This window comes from Oreochromis niloticus, linkage group LG18 (assembly GCF_001858045.2).
Source record: "Oreochromis niloticus isolate F11D_XX linkage group LG18, O_niloticus_UMD_NMBU, whole genome shotgun sequence".
NCBI classification, from domain to species: domain Eukaryota; kingdom Metazoa; phylum Chordata; class Actinopteri; order Cichliformes; family Cichlidae; genus Oreochromis; species Oreochromis niloticus.
The window spans coordinates 2,371,878-2,392,366 of NC_031982.2; the positions used below are offsets into that span (position 1 = coordinate 2,371,878).

The following is a 20,489-nucleotide window of genomic DNA, read 5'->3' on the forward strand; positions in this document are numbered from 1 at the left end:
TGAGTAATGCTGGATTTGGACTGCATAAGGTCAGAACAAGTATGGTCTAATCCTGACAACAAAAGGCCTAGGTTGAAGATGAGAATGAGAATAGGTGTCATGTATGATTTTGTCTTCTGTCATACTGGACAAAAAGTGGGAACGCATCTGTCAAACTTCATAAAGTTTAGGCAGAAGAACAAGTGAGAAGTGTTTTGGTCTTGCACAAAGGTGGTCTCACTTTTGTGAGACCACAGAGCTGTTGCAGGCGTTCCCAAAGGTTAACTGTGAAACACAAGGCGTCACACAAGAAAAAAACTATGATACAGTGCTGTGTGTTTATTTTCCCATCCTGCAAGTGGCTAGCTAGCACCTCCTTCCCTGACTGTCCAGCAATGGGTAGTCTATCATTTTGAGAAAAAAATAACAGCTCTAGGTTTGACAGCAAAAAAACAAAAAGATAACAGCATAAATTAAAGTAAACTTAAGAAAGCTCGTATATACATAATACAGGGGAAAGACAATATCTGGTCTGATTGTGCTCCATTATAATACAACTAGCTTTTTTTTTGTAGTCGGTTAGTGTGAATATGACTGAGAGAGGCTAGAGTCGCACCAATGACACGCTGTGCTGTCCTCGCCACCTGTTGCAAGTCTGTTTCTGTTCTCTCCAGAAGGTCAGAAGACTCTCTACTGTTGACCAACAGAGCTGATCAGCAGAGGGAAAACCTAGTAAGTCACACAAAAGTGCTTTTGTGAATGGGTGAACAAGACAAGTTGTATAAAGTACTTTGAGTGCTCAGATTACAAAAGTGCTATTTAAGAACCAGTACGTTCAATAAACAATTTATACAGTGTATCCTTTTGTAAAAAAAAATTTGTTGTGTGTAAGAAAATTGCACATTTAGTATATTTTCTGTCATGTCTAGCTGAGGAACTTTGATCTATATCTGTTTCTACCCTTCTTGTTACTCTACTAAATAAAATATAGTTGGAGTGTTTCCTGGTTGGGTATAGTTATTTCTCTGAGTCTCTACTGGGTCTTTGGCAATCCCACAGTAACAACAGAGCAGGAAGTTGGTGTTTCTGGCCAAGAAACTGTTAGGCATGAAAAAAACAAGTTTTTTAATCATGCAAAAATTTAAGGAGGCAGAATATAGAACTTTACCTTCAAGAATCTATTTTGTCCAAATCTATTTTGACCAAAGACAGATATAAAAAGACCTTCTTTTTATATCTGTCTTTTTATATCTATCAAAATAGATTCAATTGCAATTATATTTTATAATAACACCTGTAATCAGTTAATTGTTGAAATGTTGCAGACACAAGCAGTGTCAAGTAATCATTTTGCAAAATTCTAGGTTAGCCGACTCTTTTTGAAAGGGAAATTAGTTATACTCAACCTTTCTTCATATTTATTTATTTATTTTTAAAGAAAAACTAACCTCAGGCTGTCTTGCTAATAAGAATGAATTCAAGCCAAACTTACAGTTTGCCATTACAATCTGTTTTGAGTACCACCAGTTATTCCTTTTCATTTCTTCTCAGTTTATTTGGACAAGATAATTACTTACTTTTTTTGTCTACTGTAATGGAATTATAGTGATACACCAGTTTTGTGAAATATAAAAAGAAACAAACGCATATTGAGCTTAACTAAATAATGGTTAAGTTCTCAATAAAAATTAAATCACTTATTTGAGTTGCATTAACAACCATTACATTTTCATTTCATTTTCTGTGATCAAAGGCTATGTGTACCTCATTCTAATATTCAAGCATCTGACTCTGATGGGTTTACAGTACACGAATATGAATCATGCTTACTGCCGTAGTTGGTCATTCTGAAAAGTCTGCTATACATACTTTATTATTCATTGGTATTTCTGGTGATTAGTGAAATACTTTATTTAAACACATGTACAGATCTGCATATGCTGCATTGCCTCTGTTTATTGTGCCACAACATTCCGACTCCCCCCATAGAGTATGCTGATAATAATATTTTAAAAAATTGTTGTTTTTTTCAACATTGAATACACAGCCTAACATATATTTTACATATGAATCTAAAATTGGTCTATGTATGTGGACATGCTTCAACTATTTACATCCATTATCCAATCAAACACCACCTGAGATTGGTCTCGCAATCTGGAATCAATACTTTCGGTCCAATCTGAAGTAAAGTCTGGGTTCAGGCTGAGGCCAATGTCTATCAGTTTCTGCAGGAAGTGATTAGTACGTTGGAGAAAGATGAAACGAAAAGACATAAAAAACACAAAAACACAAAAAAGTGCACAGTAGATGGGAGCACTGTGCTGCTGCAAACATCTGACTGATGCCATAAGCTCATCTGGAAGTTCAGAATCAAAGTATTTTCCAATAGATGTTACAGCTGGAAGTGTTTTTCCAACAGCAGGAGTTCCCTACCTGCCATTAGAAAGAATGCATAGCAGTATCTGAATGTACTTACTCCAATAGAAAAAGTGAACCATAGCTCAGGTTATGACCAATTATTCAGACTTTCAAGTTCTGTTTGTTATTAAATTCTTATTTATTTTAACTCTTAGTTTCCTTAATGTTTATGTTTTCATCTTTGTATATTTCCAGGGTCTTTCTAGTCCTGAGTTCCTAAATTCAGCTTTTAGAATTTAGAATTTCTTTCCTTCAGTGTTTCTTGGGCCAGCCTTTTGTGTCAGCTCCCTCATGTTAAATTCATTCATGTGATTGCTTTTTCCCTTTATTGCCCTTATTTTTGTGGTTACTTGTATTTAGGTCTTCTTCTTACCATACCCCTTTGGGCCAGTTAACAGACACCCTTGGTCCTCTTGCCAGCCATCTCTCTCACACGGTAAGAAACCTCTGAGTGTTTTTGGATAGCCCTCTTAAATTAGAGAAACAAGTGTCCCCAGTGGTAAAAAAAACAGCTTTTACCATTTATGTTTGATATCAAAGGCAAAGCCCTATCTTTCTTTAAAAATACTTGAAAAACTTATTCATGCATTTATCACCTCTAGACTGGACTACTGTAACTCTCTATACCTGGGCCTCAATCACTCTTCTCTCAACCGTTTGCAGTTAGTTCAAAATGCCGCTGCACGCCTTCTAACAGGTACTAGAAAGTATGGTCACATCACCCCAGTTCTAGCTAATTTACACTGGCTCCCTGTCAAATACTGTATAGACTTTAAAATTCTCTTGCTTACTTTTAAAATTTTTAACTTTTACTTTTAATTTGGCACCCAGTTATCTGACTGAACTCCTCGGCTTGTATAGCCCCAGGGGAGCACTAATATCATCGTGCCAGATGCTCTTAGAACAACCTAGATCCCGGCTGAAGTCCAGAGGTGATCGGGCCTTTGCAATTGCAGCACCTAGACTCTGGAATAACCTCCCCGCTTTTATTTGCACTTCTGAGTCTATCCATTCCTTTAAATCACGCCTCAAAAACTCACTTTTTTACTTTGGCTTTTGAATCCAGTTAGTTTATCATCAGGCCTTGTCAGGGCTCTGTGTGCGGGCAGGCGGAGAGGAGGATCCAAGCGCGGGACTTGAACACAGAATTGTAATTCAAAAAACAAGGAGCAAGAGTCCAGATATACAAAACAAAAGTAGACCGGGTCAAACCATGAGTCCACGAAAAGTTCAGGGGGGTGATCTGGAGGTCGACAACACAAGGACCACAACAGTTCAGGGCACCGGCCGTGCGGACGGCAACGGCAGCAACGGGGAAATAGTTCTGGGGGCCGACCGTGCACACGGCAACGGCGGCGGTGCAGACAAAGCCAATCAGGAGGCCGGCCACTTGGAAGGCAGTGGCGGCCACTGAGCAAGTCCGGAGGTCGGCCGCGATGCCAGCGGTAGCGGCGAACTCTTTCCGGAGGCCGTCCTCGACGGCCATGATGCCAACTTAAAGGCCGGCCGAGGCGAGGCAGAACAGGACGGGCTGGGTCCCTTGACAGCGTGGATGAAGACGCGGGGGCGTGGATGAAGACGCGGGGGCGGCTGCGGAACCTGACGGCAGCGGGGCGGCTGCGGAACCTGACGGCAGCGGGGCGGCTGCGGAACCTGACGGCAGCGGGGCGGCTGCGGAACCTGACGGCAGCGGGGCGGCTGCGGAACCTGACAGTGGTGATGCTGCAGGCGGTGAGGCTGCAGGAGGTGAGGCGGAGGCTGCAGGTGGTGAGGCTGCAGGCGGTGAGGCTGCAGGCGGTGATGTGGATGCAGCAGGTGACGGCTGAACAGACCTCCCCGGACCGTCAGCTGACATGAGGATGTGCTGGACGGGCTCCTCGGGCCCTCCAGCTGGAGTAGATGCAGGACCAGAGGCAATAGGGACCCCTGGCCGAGGGTGAAGATGAGTGGCTGATTGGGCAGATGACAAAGCTAATGATTCCTCTACTAACTGCACTACTGACTGGGCTATGGACTGTAACAAAGCTTGCAGAAAATCCGATGGTGGCAGCAACTGAGCTATGGGTAGCGGGGGTGGACACTGGGCTGCAGGTGGCTGCTGAGCAGGGAACACCGGACACTGGGCTGCAGGTGGCTGCTGAGCAGGGAACACCGGACACTGGGCTGCAGGTGGCTGCTGAGCAGGGAACACTGGACACTGGGCTGCAGGTGGCTGCTGATCAGCTAACTGGGCTGCAGGTGTGGAAATGAAAACTGCACTAGTCCGTACTACAGGAGAGAATGGAAGTGTGGTTGGGTGATGATGGCGAGGGTTGCATTTCTTCTTCAAGGATGGATCAAACGATTTGGCAATAAACCTTGGCAAAAAATGCTGCTGTCGTTGAGAGCACCAAGTGGCGAGGGCCTCCAGGAGAACAACTGAATCCTCTTTCCCTGGGCTGCCCATGCCAAACAGTTCAAAACGTAGCCTCGCTCTTAGAGCTGTTATTATTTGTTTGAGTCCATTTATATTTAGAAAACTGACAGTGGAGGCAGTGGACGACAAAAAATTATCAAAAAATACTACCTTCAGCTGCCTCTTGTAGGGGCTCGCGGCGTGGACTATCCTCCAACAGTAATCCCATAGGTGCACGAGATTCTCTCCCTCAGAGGCGAAACGTGAGTCCGCTGGATCCATACTGGTCATGTCGTTCTGTCAGGGCTCTGTGTGCGGGCAGGCGGAGAGGAGGTTCCAAGCGCGGGACTCGAACACAGAATTGTAACTCAAAAACCTCAGCTTTATTTGCTGGCAGAAAACAAACATAAACTGAGCAATGGCAATGAACACGAAAATACTGAACACGAAAACACACAGGCACAATCTGAGGGTACGACGTGACACTGAGCAAGGGCAAACACAGGGCTAATATACACAGGGAAGTAATCAGGGAATGGACAACAGGAGGGAGACACAGTTGGGAGAGATCAGGGCTAACGAGACAGGGGGAACAAAGCTGCACACACTAACATGAGGCACACTCCTTCAAAACAAAACAGGAAACCATAAACCACTAAACAAGGACGCAGACTGAGGCACGATCTGATATCGTCGTGTTGGTGTTGTTCCCAGATCATCATACTAACTGTTGTTCCAGGATCAACATTGCAAGTGACCAGTCAGAATGTTATGACGTCATACTTTTGCGACTTCGGGAAAAACCGCCGTAAAACAAAAAACTGTACTTAAGCTGCGAGAAACCGCCTCTGTCCGCCGATCAACGGACCCTGACCCTAACCCTAACCCTTTAATAAACGGTAAGCAGAATTGATATTGTCCTTGCAACATTGGAATGTCATAAATGCACGAATGGCTTGGCGCGCAAAAGAATAACGTCACAACATTCTGATTGGTCACTTGCAATGTTGATCCTGGAACAACATTTTCATGATGATCTGGGAACAACACCAACACGACGATATCAGATCATCCCAGACTGTGAGGCAGAATATAACACATGGAACTCAAACAATACATGACCACAATTCCTAAAACGGGAATAAACAGAAACATGAAACTCTAATAATCATCATCATCACCATCACCACAAGCACTACAAGAGAATAAGAAAACAATCCGTAATGCAAAATTAAACCAAAATATAAGAAACTCAACATGCTGGGTCAACACTGACCCAGAACCGTGACAGGCCTGTTTTATGTCACCTTTGATGTTTGTTGGTGTGTTTGTTGTTGGTTTGTTACTTTTTTCCTGTGCATTGCCTTTTAATGTCTCGCTGATTTTTGCTGATTGTTAAGCACTTTGATCAACCCTGTTGTTTTAAAATGTGCTATATAAATAAATAAACCTTAAACCTTAATTCTTGACACTTGACATCACATTCTTGATTTCAGCAGCACATTCGAATGAGATCTGGCTACATAGATAAATCTTCCAAAAATACACTATGCAAATATAAGCTGTACATGTCACTTATGGCATTTACCGATAAACCCATGTATCTCTACGATGAACATCACTATGCTTTCATCCATCCATATTTATCACGTCTACTTAGGAGGCCGTAGCACTGGTATAGTTTATGCTATGTCTTGGTATAACAATGCTCACTGCTGACCCTCATAATGACTGGCATTTACGCTTTTAAATGATCAGACTGAAACCCTTTTGTTAAACATGCTTGATTAACCCAAGCATATAATTTTTCTAGCTCCAAAGCAAAACTCTCTAACTCTACAATGGTTGCTGTTAGCCAAAAAAACACATTAGCAATATCTCACTGTGTTCTTTTCTATGCAACAGCTGCCTTAATAAACTCATTTTTTTCTGATTTCCTTCCTCTTTTGCATAGTCTCTTTCCCACTAGAAAGCTGTAACACTGGCTGTTTTCATTCAGGAGTGCATGGCTGTGCCATGAATCTATAATGTAATCCCCCAACATGAAGGGACACACATCATTCATATGCTATAGTACACTACAATTTTAACCCAAAATATGTTGGAAAGTTCATGCATGGCAATCTTAACACTGTATGAGGCAGAGTGAGTCATGGAGAGAGAGAGAGTGCGGTCTTTTGTTTTTGAACATATTTGTGTGTGTCTTGACAAGCATTAGCATGTGTGTTGCAGCACAGGCATGGTGTGTGTATGTTTGCAGTTCTGTCCTTGCATCTACTCTTATATATAGGTGTGTGTGTGTGTGTGTGTGTGTGTGTGTGTGTGTGTGTGTGTCTGACTGACTGGCTCAGTTCATGTGCACATCGTGTGTGTATACAGTCTATGTATGTGTGGAGTTTTATAGAGAGGAACTGTGTGTGGGGGAGGAGAATGTGGAAGTGAATTATGCCTTTTTCAGAGGGGAGGGGTGCATATATGTATGTGTGTATTTGGGGGGATGGGCAACTCAAACACTGTATGTTCACTAAGTATGTGTGGGCTGGTTTGTGCTGTGTGTGTTTGTGTGATGTGAGAGTATCAGGGATGTATAAAAATACGAAAATGTATTTTATGATACCTGCTTGTGTGTGCAGTATGTTTGTGAGCGTCCTGGTATGAGCATAGACATGTTTCCTAAGAGTGTGTGTGTGTGTGTGTGTGTATTTGGACTGCACACAAATGCTTATATGTGGCTGTGGCATAATTATACCATATAGGGTATAATTATGTGGGGTTCTGCACATACTTTTTGTGTGAGCAGTTTTTTTTATATTTGATGTGCATGTGTGACCATCTTTTTAAGTTTACTGTGTGTGAATCTGCAAGATGAATATATTGTGTGTGTGTGTGTGTGTGTGTGTGTGTGTGTATTTGTGCGTAGGGGGAGAGCTTTTCTTTGTTTATGTGCAACTGTGTACACATATGTAATTGCAGATACTGGCTATATGTTTTGTCATTAAATATCATGCAAACATGAAAGGAATCATTCCTCTTTCGTTTATATTGAATGGCCTCTTTCTTTCACCCTAAAAAACACAGCCTGCTTCCTTGTTTCTTTTACAATATCCCTACCCTATGATTATCTTGTTTCATCTCCATGATTTACATGACTTTTGAATTTGACACTATTTATACTTTGCCCAAACCTAAATTAAGGGCTACACTGTCAATTATCTGATTTAAAATGAGCACAGGAGACTATAAAAATAAGTCTTGTTTATATCCATACACAAAAAAATTAAATGCATTACTTTTCTACCACCACATCTGAAATTAGAGACAACATTGCAGTTTTTACATTTGCTGTTTTTAAATGAAAGTAAATGATTTTCACAGAGAGACAGACCATCACACTTTCTCACATCAACAGCCATAATATGGTAAATTTAGAATAACCACATATAAACTTGCCCTTTGATGGACTGGAGACCTTTCTGGGAGGCGGGCGACCCCAACCCCAATGCAACCCCTGATGCCCCCCCTCCCCACCAAAGTTCACACTCATCTATTTGTTTTCCCATCCACAACTAAACCCAACACTGTCCCAGAGTACCTCCCAGACTGAAAATTAGTGTCATTATTTCTGCTTTTGAAGTCCTCCCCACCCCATTATTTTCTCTGTGGCAGCGTTTTGGGACTTCAATACACCTTTTAGGAATGCTGTTTGGGACATGTGTAGACAAAACAGCAAACAAAAATTGTCACACCATACTGACCTGATAACAGACTGAAAAATGACGGCTGGGCTGAACTGTATTCTGATCTGTAATAAAGTAGATGCTGCATCAACAAAAAGAGTTTTAACTCAGTATCTAAACCTTTCCATCCATTTTCTGACAAATTTCATAGAATATGCTATGATGTTGATCAAAAACAAAAAAGATGAGCTAAAGGACAAACAGACTCTGGCTCAGCTTCACCAGACAGCTCCACCCACTGCTTTCCTTTCTTGTTTCTTTACATTCTTGTTTCTAGAAGTATATATTCTAGTGCATATTCATCGTGTGTAGTCGAAATTCGACATTGCACAGCTTGTACTTTTGAAGAGAAAACCTTTGTCCGTTGAAGTGACATCAGTTTCCATTTACGTAAAGGCATTCTCACAGAGGAATAAAGAGAGATGGTATACTCTGCCAACACCAGTTAGACTGCATTGCTCAAACTGAAAAATGAAAAATCAGTGCAGTTATCACAGGCCCTTTAAACTCTGGTGGAAACAGATTTTTTTTTTTCTTTTCTGGCTTCTGGGTGTTTTTTTAAAATAGTTTTATTTGAATGTCAGGAGAATGTATTTTAAAGGTTCCACATACCACCTTTGTTTGATAGATTGATCTGCTGCCAGTCCAGGCTTTATTTCTGAACTAGCTCTCAGAAACTCTTTGGAGATCCAAGGAGAAATATGGACTGCCAGATTGATGATCATGGCTCCACTGCTACCAAAGCCAGCTCGGACAAGAGAAATGAAAGTAAAATTTAGCTTACTTGTGTGGCATCAAAAGAAACGTGAAAGACGTTATCAGGCCTGGCTGGTCTAACCTGTTTTTTTGTACAGTGAACCTGTAGCCTGAAAATTTGCATTAGGCTACATTCTGCTATAGGTTCACTGTAGCTACCACCAGTGTAACCACCCAGTTCAGAAGAGAATGCAGAAGTGTAATTAAATTTACAAGTCAGTCACTGATAGGGTGACCAGGTGTCCTACTTTATGAAACATTGCACAGCATTTCTATCTTTTCTGCCCCTGTCAGACATCTCTAAAGACTGCCTTTTATCCAGTGACTGTGAAGAGAGCAGGAAGGGCTGCCATCATAGGCCAAGTCACACTATGCATATTTCAGCAGACATGATGGAAACTACCACAAAGAAATGGAACTGCAGCTACAACAAAGACTGGAAATATTCTTATCACATGGGTGAAGCTGGTGGAAGGCAATTCTCAGTTTTTGCTTAGCTTTCAGGTGTATTGTATTTACTCAGAAAAGGAGTATGGAAAGTTGAATAAAAATATTGCTAAATAGTCCTGTACATGCTAAACATTGGTAACCTGTGTAGTTTTGTGTATTTGTTTTTCCAAGTCATACATAACAACATTTCAGTGTACCTCAGCAGACTGAGTCATTAAGCATGTACAATCCTGGAGTGTTCTGGAACAGGTTCATCTCATAGAAAGTGGAAAAAAATAATATTCTTGCCTTGTTGTCTCTGGCAAAGCTATGTCCTAGAACAGGGGTCGGCAACCTGCGGCTCCGGACCCGCATGCGGCTCTTAGTCCTTAAAGTGCGGCTCCGCGTGGTTTGGGCAAATAAATTAGAAGTATTTAGCTGAAGTGTATTTTATTTATGTTAGTTCTTTTTAACTCGTAGTTCTAAATTGGAAGATTATTGTGATATTGAAATATAAAAATAAAATTATATTCTATTATTTTTTCATCGCTCAAAATAAGAGTCACACTCGCGGAAGCCGGTGTACCCGCCGAAACGCGGTGCATTTATCGAGACTTTCAACCCCAGGTAGGCCAATTATGGATCTTCGGATCCACATTATGTCAGCAGCTGTTCTCCACCGTGAACTATGTTAAAGACAAACACCGCTCACGCCTGACAGATGACAGCTTACAGTCCTGCGTAAACTGACTTCGTATAGCCCCGATTTGCGGACTCTGTGCGCAGAGGTTCAGGAGCAGAAGTCCCATTGTAAACAAATCACGGCAGACCAGACGATGTTTCCATGAGCATGCTTTTGAGCATCTCTTTATTGAGCACTTTTCACACACGGTTGCTGTACGCATACAGCCGGCTGTAGCTTTTCAGCTCACAGCCCGACATACACCACCAACAACACAACAGCACAGATAGCGCAGACGTAGAGGCGTGATTGCGGGTGTCGCTCAGGTGCGTCCGCCTCCCCTGCACCTGCAGCGGCGCTGCAAACCACGCCCCGCCGCACGCATTAACCAGGTAAAATACATATTTAGGCAGAATTTTGCAAATATCTACTTTTCATTTTTCAGCAGCATAGTGCTTTTTTCCAATTATTTTTTAAGAGTCAGGTCAAGGCTCCAACAGCCCAAAGGCGATATAAGGGTGGCGGCTGACAACAGTTTTTGTTTGCTACATGGATCATTTTAGTTCAGGTTGGTGTCTTTCCTTTTGTTATATTTCTTTAAGAGTTCAAAATGTGTTGATTACACAAATATAATTTGATTTTCTCTGTAGCACTTCATGGATTTCATAAGCAGCACACCTTAGTTGTTCACACAAAGCATAAAGATAAAAAAACAATATATACAGTGTTATCTTCATTTTAGATGTCAAAAAGTATTTGCGGCTCCCAGTGTTTTCTTTTGCGTGGAAACCGGGTCCAAATGGCTCTTTGGGTGTAAAAGGTTGCAGACCCCTGTCCTAGAAAGACTAAACTATAATGATTAGCCAAAGTTTAACAAATAAGCCAACAAGCTGGACAAGGTGATGGTCAAAATTAATACATAGACAACAGTTAACTGTACAGCACCTGGCTGGACCTCATAACACTCTCCCCCCCTCTAGATGGAGCACGTGCTGCCAATAAGCTCCATCTTTTTTTGCCAAGGTAGCTGCAAACGCCTCATACAGTCAGTCACCACCAAAATAAAGTCACTCTCTGGGGAATAGTATATTCTTTTAAATTATTCATCATTATTTTAGTCAGCGTATTAATTCTACGAAAAGCCTGAAAAAGGTCGTATTTGTCTTGTCATCGCTAAGCTCATATGTTTTTCTCTTGACAGAACCCGGGCTTTGTGAGGTGAAACGTACTTCCGGCTTCGTTGTGGCTAACTCTCGCTAGCTTAACAAAAAAGCTCTTTGTATCACTGGTCCGCGAGGCACCACAGCAGTGAGCACACGCGCGGCGGCAGCAGCAGCAGCAGCAGTAGCAGTGGAGGAAAATTCAAACAGAGTCCCAAGCAGGGACAGACAGGGTCCACGACGTCCCCTGTCCGAACCATACACAGGGCTAACGGACGCACTAGAGGAAACGGCGCTTTTTAAAAGCAGTACTTCATTTTAACGTTTGTTTTTAACGTGAGAAGTACGTGAACCGGGAACTTTGCTCCCCAGAGCAGCAGTTTCTTGGGCAGGAAAGCCGGTGTGTGGAGAACAGCATCAGCCTAAAACTTCGCTGCCTCTCACAGCTTGGTTTAAGAATTATTTCACCAGTTACTTCTGTCTTTGAACAAGTTGTTTTTTAGAGTACCGAGCTCAGGTTTTTGTTAAATCTCTTTAATTTTGAAAATACAAAGGCAAGGAAAGAAACTCGGAAGAGAAGTGGATGTATTTCCAGTCATGGATGTAACAGTTTACCCGCCTCCTCCTCAGCCTCTAGCCGCGCCAGACCACAATAGATTGGGACAGATTTCCTACCCTGACCCGGCCTTTGGGACCAACAAGGTAAGTGGGGGAAAGAAAGCAAACTACCGCACATAGGCTTCTTCTGTCAGCAGATAAAATACACCTTTGTGTTGTCTTATTCTGACTTATTAGTCCCACTCAGCTGTCTCCCCTCTTCGTGTTCATGTTCCGCGCCCTGCCAATTAAGGGGTAATTAATTGGCTTGTTAGGCTCCAGTTAATTATCGTAGTTACTGAAGGTAACTACATGTGAGTGCTTCTTTTTATATTTTTCACTCACTAGAGGGTGCAGAGCCTGTAATTTTATTCCGACTTTGTCGTCTGTGATGTGATGACACCTATAATTAAAAAGACGCCCACTGGTAATAGAAAGGCCACAAGGTTTAAATTTGCTGCACATTTGAAGTCCAAACAGAACATGTATGTTTAGAATGAAATAGATGGCAAGCACGAGGGAGGAAAAGAGGAAACCAGAATCTTTTTTTGTAATATGCTTAAAGAGGTGATCTTGTGTAGAATTTGCAGTACTCATTTCTGATTCTATCTTGGTCAAGGTGAATGGAGTTTGGGAAGCAAAGGTCAGGGTTAGATTCACAGCAGAAACCTGGATCTGATAGGGATCCAGGATGGGTGGATGTGGATGCTTAGCTTATAGGTAGATTGCAGTTAAGGACTATCCATCCCCATCCAGTGTATGGGGACGTTTGTCAGAGTAAATTGTCTGGGTTCAATCAAATCATGCCCATTTGACAGTGAAAAATTGCCTAATTATTTAATTAGGTTTAGCTAATGACTGCATCCAGGTGAGTTGACTGCTACTATTAACCTCAATTATCTTCTGTCTCAAATAGACTGGTTCATTTTGTAGTTTGGTAAATAGAAGTAAAAAATAGTAATAATGAGTTCATTACAAGAAAATACTGACTTTATTGAACTATTAATCAATAAATCATTCTAAATCAATTGTGCACCTGTAGTTAAGGTGTGTTGAACCCTCTCTCTCTATTTTCTTTTATACTTCAATCTGTTTTATTGACATACCATGCAAGCAACAGCAACTGGAAGTTCAAATTAAATACTCATGTCATACGAAATTCTCCTAACAAACCTGTGCAGTAGTTTTCATTATCAGATTAAGGCCTTTTAACATCAAAATATCCATCAGGTCACTGACAATGCATGTAGGATTAGTGTTAGGGTTGGATTTCATTCTAGCCACAAGCTAAACATGCAAATGTTCAGAAACTAGAAGAACCAAGTTTCCAAAGCAGGTTATATACATTCAAGTTTGCATTTCATTTTTTTTCCTTTAGAAACTTTTCAGCTAGTGCTGGAAAAAAGGTTGGAGGTTAACCTAACCCAGACTCTACTCGTAATCCTAGATTGGCCGCTAGTGACCTACTTAAGAGGGTAAAATGTAATGTGCACTGGGGGAACCAACAAAGGCAGGCCTGTAGCCTGTTGTAACAATACAGTCATAACTTTTGACTCCACCTTTGCTTTGTTTCCACTGATGAGTTTAACTGAACTCTTTCTCATACGGTTGGGTCTGTGCCATTGCGTCTGTGCCTGACAGTTCAGACCTGTTACCATCCGGTGCCTGGCAAATGGCAAAGTTGCTGTTGAATTCACGTCATGTCCACCATCGCTAGGCGTGGTTTCTGCCGGTCATGCACCTCTCTATTTTTGTAACCTGATGTCTGATGGCTGCCGACACAGCTGGGTTAAAGACACAAGTCAGTTGTGTCCGTTTTTACTGAAAATTTAATGATATGAGTACAGAAGAATATTGATTGTAGTAAATTGAATAGTGGCTTGATGTAGCAATTTTTCATACCCCTATTCTGAAAAAAGTGTCAAACCAGCAACTCTCTTTTTTAAAAAAAAATGTATTTATTTTTTTTAAAAAATGTCCCAAATCCTCTTCAACCAACAATGCTTTGTTTCCAAGTCTTATTCAGCAGCAAGCTCCTTCCCCACTTTATGAAATATTCGTTGGTGATTATTTCCGAAGCTCTAGAACCCCAAAAATGCCACCGTCAGGATAGTTCCTTCATTGTTGGCCACATGAACAACTGGAGACCATCTACTGATACAGTCACACCAGCCACGGTGCTGTTGAACTCGCTGACAAGACAGATGTTAGAAAATATTATATACTAGAGAATGACACTTCACATGGAGAGAACTTACTTACAAATCACAAATTATGGGATGGGGCTGTAAAGCGGAAGTGGAAGTCGATTAAAATCAACCCATATTTCCTTTGGTGAAGCCCATTTTGAGTTAAAGACTTCTTGAGTTGCTTGAAGCGGTTAACCAATGATAAACATATTTAAATTAGTATGCTCATTGTTAAGTTATTGTTCAATAATAAAATATGCTGATATACATGTATATCAGCAGATATACATCAGATATACATAAAAAAAATGCAGATATACATGTGTATGTGTAAGAAATATGCTCGGCTGATGGAGTCTGTGTATGCCACCGCTCTGTTTGGATTATGAGTCAGTTTGGTAAAAGTGGGGAAACTATTTGTGGACTCTGAAATGACCGTGCTGTGTGATCTCTGATGGTGCACAAATGTCATTTTTCTTTGAATAAAGTACAAAAATAGCAGACCTGGACATGACATGGAGCAGAAGTGATGGCAAAGCTGTTGTGACCTCTGACCTTAATCTGTGGTTATTGGGCATAAGCAGCACATATGTTAGTTATTCCCCCATTTTTTTAAAATTTTTTTATTTATTTGTTACCGTAATGACTAAACTCACTGTGGTGTATACTGGGCTGTTGTTTTTAAGCTCATAATCACATCAAGTGTGGAAAGGCCTCATATAGCACTGTGCTGTGTTGTTGCTAGTGTGTATTTGTTTCAGAAAGAGGGAAGGAGAGAGAGAAGATAAGAGCTCGGAGGATGTGGAGAGAGAGAGAGAGCAAGCCTGTGTGGTTGGGGGTAGGGATTGGAAAGAGAGAGAGAGAGTTGTTGGGGGTAGGGATGTTGTAGATGAGAGAGAGAGAGGGAGCGAGCGCGCGCGCGGTGCGAACACACACAGAGGAGGTAGAGTGTGTGTAGTGGGGGTGGGGCCACCAAGGTTTGTACTATATTTTTTTTTCCCCTCTGTGTCTTTTGATTCACGTCTCTGTCGGCCTGATAGAAGAGATCATATTACTGCATGGAGGGGCAGAGAAAAACTGAAGAAAAGGGAGAGAGGCCAAAAGTAGGAGAGTTGATTAAACATTAATTCAGTTCTTTTAAAGATGTACTAGAGCTTCTTGGTTGGCTCTGAATCTGAAATGAGTGACTGTTTTCAGGAATTCAACCTCAAATTTCTAAAGTGGCAAAATAAGTCTGATTGCACCCTTTGTTCTTACACCCTTAAAATACACTGTATTGAATAGCTTCACGGTGAGGCTCATGCTACTTTTAGCTTGTGAGACTCTCTGTGTTACTGTCTGTGTCTGTTTGTATATCTATGGCAGAATGTGGTCTTAGAATCCTCACTTCATCAACAAATGGATTAAACAAGCTAAATTATCCATTAATCCAAAATAATCCATTCTGATTAGAGCTCTGCATTAAGGCTGCTTTACAGCCAATTCATAACAACCTATTTCTCAAGGTTGAGTATGACAGCTACTGATAATGTAGGGTGTTTAATAAAAAGAAAAATGTTGGAGCAAAATAATGAGTAGCTTGGTTGTGTGGAGAAATGTAATAAAAAACTAAATATAAAGAGAGAGTTTACAGCCGAGCCTTCTGGCATGAAATTGGCTGCAAATAAAAACCTCGAAGAATTGCAAGTAAACTGTGCAGCATGTCTGAATACAGTCAGAATTTTTACAGATGTGTTGCTACATGTAAATGGGTGTAAAGTTCAACAAGAGGTTGTTGTCACATAGGGTTGGGCGATTGGACGAATATATCGATAGTTTTTACAAGGGTGATTTATTTCTTTATTTGCCCATGAGTAAGTTTGCTAATAATGATGGAGCTAATAGAAGCAGTCAACAGAAGAAAAAAAAGAAAAGGAAAAAAAAGCACTGTTTTAACAGCACCCTCTTTCATCTGCGAGCAAATGCACCCTCCTCAGAGTACGCCCAAATGCTTGTTGATGGAGCTGTAGAAGCTGGTGATAGCCTAGCATACTCAGCTGGATGGTGGACATGTACATGCTCATGCGAGTAGGTCGTGTTTGCTCGCACTATACATCTGCACAAGTGGCACACTGCTTTGGTTGCATCCTTAGGTATACCTCTTTCATCTGGTTTAAAGCCAAAGAAATCCCAAATTGGCGACTTTATATTTTTTTTTGTGTTGTCAGTGTTAACGCGCCGTCATCACGACTAGCGTGATTAACAATTAACCCATCTGTAGCGCAGACAGAGTCAAAATCCCTGAAATTTCTCGCATTTCAACGCATTTCGGCAGTTTGTCCAAATTTTCTTCATTCTGCGCTCCAGATGGGTTGAGCGCGTTAAAAATTTTAATCATGATGATTGCGTTTTACGTTTGTTTTTGTTTTTTTGTTTGTTTGTTTGTTTTGGGGGGGGAAATTAGTTATTCCATATTTTGACTTCTTCTGTGTCGTAAACACGCAAATCAGTCCATGCATGATTACATTGCCCCGCCCATCAAAAAGTCTGCGCATGCGCAAATGTATCGCCCATCAGCAATTGTTGGACTTAAGATTGCCGGTTGGAAAATTTTTACACATCGCCCAACTCTGTTGTCACATGATTCTTCCACCTCTGTCCAACATTGCTTGTGCTTTTAATATACAACTTTCTATTTCATCTACATATACACTGTTTTCCACTGTACTTGGGCATTTGTCCATTGGTAAATTGATTGCCATTTTCAATTAATTTACTAATAAACAATTCCCCTCTTTCTCATTTTAAAAGTTCAGTTGCTGTTGTCGTTGTGTTCCTGAATGTTTCATCTGCTTCTCGGAGGGCTTTCAGCTGGCAGTTCTTGTTCTACTCAGAGATCCTCTCAGTGAACAGGAGGGCAAATTTAAAGTCTTCATGTCCACAGGTCGCCAATATCCTGTTTAGAGTTTGTTTCACAACTAGCTCTTGTCACAGAAATTCTCCCTATATGCTAATCCTAAATGGAAGTGTTATCACAGAAGGCCAGATGCCTGAAGGAGACTTGATTTGTAAGATAATGTCTTCTAGCTTCTGAAACTGTGCTTGTTTATGGCTAAAAGGTAACCTAAACGTAACTTTAAGCAGGGATTACTTACTTTCCACATTCATGAGTCCACTAGGGACTGCTAGGGTCAATGTAGATGTTCAGATGTAGTTCATTTTTATTTTTATTTTTTCCCCCAAAAAGTACCTAACAAAAAATCTGTGGGCAGAACTGCTTTCTAGATTTTGGTCTTCCTCTTCTCCTTGTACCTCTGTGCCGCTAGTGAGGCACCCCTTCTTTTTCACCCTCTGTTGGAGAGTTAGTAGGCACCCAAAGTGTGTGAGTTGTGGTAGAAAAACAACAGACATGTTCTGGCACACTCTGTGATTGATCATTAAACTTGTAAGTTTAACCAACATTGCATCAGGGCCAATGACTTATGTGCAGTTGCAGGTTATTTAGTTACACAATATAGTGCTCATCCCCACATCCAGCTGTGAAAATATAAGTTATTGTCAATGCGGTATTTTTTTTTAAATCTTAGAATTCACTAAATGTTTTACACCCTCTGTCTTATTTGTAGGGCATCATTTGTGTTGCACGTAACAATGATTGACATCAGCTGGACTGTGCTCTCGCTGCCAGATGGCACGGTATATTTTTAATTGGAGCAACAATGTGTGCTTCATTCCTCTAGTTCATTTGTGGGTTTTGTACTTTTTGTTAACAAAGAAACTGAAGGTAAAGAGCATCAGGCTCGTCATCCCTGTGGCCAGCTGCTAGTTTTAATGAAAGTGTATACAGAAGTGAGTTGTGCTGAACTGTGATTGGATGACAGCGCTCATAGTGACTCTGAACAGATGTGAAAGGGAGAAGGTAATTTGATCCAAAAGTGAATTCACTGTAAATCTGAAGTACCGTGAAGTAACATAAGTGCATATATGTCAACACAAGTATTTGTGGTGAAACTGTATGCAAGTAAGAAAGGAAGGAATAAAGTCTCACTGAGAGAAAGAGAGAGAGCCTAATGTAAACATGATGATTGGGTAAGCTGGGTGAGATATTTCTAAAGCAAATACTGAGGAAAAAGTGAACATGGTGGGGAAAAAGGAGGGCATGAGACAAGAACAGAAAAACATGGAGGATAGACAGTAAGCTGTAGCTATCAAGTAATTTAGTTATTTCAGTATTCTATGGATTATTTTGTTGATTATCAGATAAATACTTTTGTGTTATTAATGAGCAGCAATAAATATTCTAAAGAAAAAATACAGGTCGTTCAAATCAAACTGCTCATTGGTTTAAAATTGCAGTGTTTTAATAGTTTAACTGCATACAACAACTGTGAAAAACCTAAACCCTCGCATTGTGTTTACATGCAATATCATAATCTTAAAGAAAACATTTTCTTAAATGTAAAATAATCACAAGTACAGTCATGTCAAGGTGTACATGCAACCTAAAGTGAGGCGTAAAATCAAACTGCCTTTACTCTGGAAGGCTTTCTTACATTAATATGTAGCAAAGGAGTTCTGACAGTGTTGTGTCTCCTGGATATGAGGGAGATTTGGTGTGTGTTCCTGTGAGTGTGTTTACATGTTTAAGTGTGCAAGTGAAGGGGTGAGTATGTGTGCCTTTAAGCCTGTAAAAAGAATATGTGGTGCCTGCAATGAAGAATGGTGAGCAGTCTTCTTTGCCCTGTATTTTGATGCAACGTTTCCTGGTCCAGACAAAAAAAAGGACTTGATGATGGTGTAAATGTTAATAATTAATGTTAATAATCATTCAGTGTCCAACCTAACAGCGTTTTACCGGTCGAGGTATATTTTTTCTGGCCTGTAGAAGAAAGGGGTGAAAAAAGCTCTTGTTTTTATATTTTTAATTAATCTTAATACTTTATTTATATTTTATATTAATCTAAATAAATATGGCCTCATACACCCAGCCATGCCTTCGGTAGATTTAACCCTTCTTGTTGAGGTATCAGTGCCTGTAGGACAGCTATCCTCAGCCTTGAGCAGGCTGCCTAATTTAAACATCATGCCGGACTAAGCTAACAGTTCATCTGCATATTTTATTTTACCTTCTGCTGATCTTTTTTTGCTGTGTAAAACAAACAGCCATGGATGGGAGCAGCTACAAAGTTTGCTTTTCTTCACTTGGATCTTATTGAACAGGGGGTTTGATTTCTGCCAGCTGTTGTCAGTAAAGGTTTTAATGGCAGTTACAGTAACAAACACTGCTCTTTTTGCCATTTCTTCATTCGCCTCTTTGCTCTTAACATGTGATTGTGTGAACGCGTGTGCGTATAGACAGACTCTGGCTTCATGTTAAACTCTTCAATAGTGACAACTGAAGCATCGGAGCAAAAATTTTGCGTTGAGGACTTTTTATAATTGAGTTATTCAAGTTACTTGATGAATTGTTGCAGTCCTAGTAGACAGCAAGGGGAAAGATGAGGATTTGTGAAACAGGGATGTTTTTTTTGTTTGGTTTGTTTTGTTTTGTTTTTGTTTTTTTTAAAGAAAGAAAAAGATGGAATTAGAGACTGTAAGAATCAGAAAATAAAGAACTGAACTTGTCACATCTTGCACAGATTTTAGTTTAGTGCATATAATGTACTGTATCATGATTATTTTCTCTTACTGAACATGGTACTGAACTATAGGTTTGGCTCTCTTTACTTTCTGTGGGTTGTTAGTAAGTATTGTGTTATGGCAGGTGATGCTGGATTGCTTGGTGACAAAGAAACAACACAGCAATAATCAGCTGCCTCTCCATATCACTTTATCTGACACTTTGACATCAATGTCCATCAATGGTCTTACTGCCTCTGGTTCAGGTCCAGGGCTATTTTAAAGTAGACCAAGTTTGATTGCTTCTTTACCGTCCTATGCACCATTTTGGCATTAACCATCTTCATCCAACAGATGTCTTAAGAGTGCTTACTTAAAGGCTGCTGGCATCCCAGATCAGTAGCTTTTGAGATGGTTTATGTGCAGGTGGTTATGTGGACTTGTGGTGAACTCCCCATTTCACTACAAGTATGAGTTTTTCAAGAACTGGGTCACAGCCTCTGCTATTGCTTCCTAAAACTGCCTTTCAGCTTCCTTCTGAGAAGG

At 40.7% G+C, this 20,489-nt stretch overlaps 1 protein-coding gene across 1 annotated transcript in view; it reads left to right on the forward strand.

The window, feature by feature from the left end:
* Positions 1-11,355: 11,355 nt before the first annotated feature.
* tox (thymocyte selection-associated high mobility group box) overlaps positions 11,356-20,489 on the forward strand; it is a 54,611-nt gene continuing 45,477 nt past the window's right edge. The window contains exons 1-2 of the mRNA XM_025900523.1: positions 11,356-11,422; positions 11,601-12,261. Of these exons, the coding sequence (XP_025756308.1) occupies positions 12,157-12,261 (105 nt within the window). The 5' untranslated portion in view covers positions 11,356-11,422; positions 11,601-12,156. The remainder of the gene's footprint in view (positions 11,423-11,600; positions 12,262-20,489) is intronic.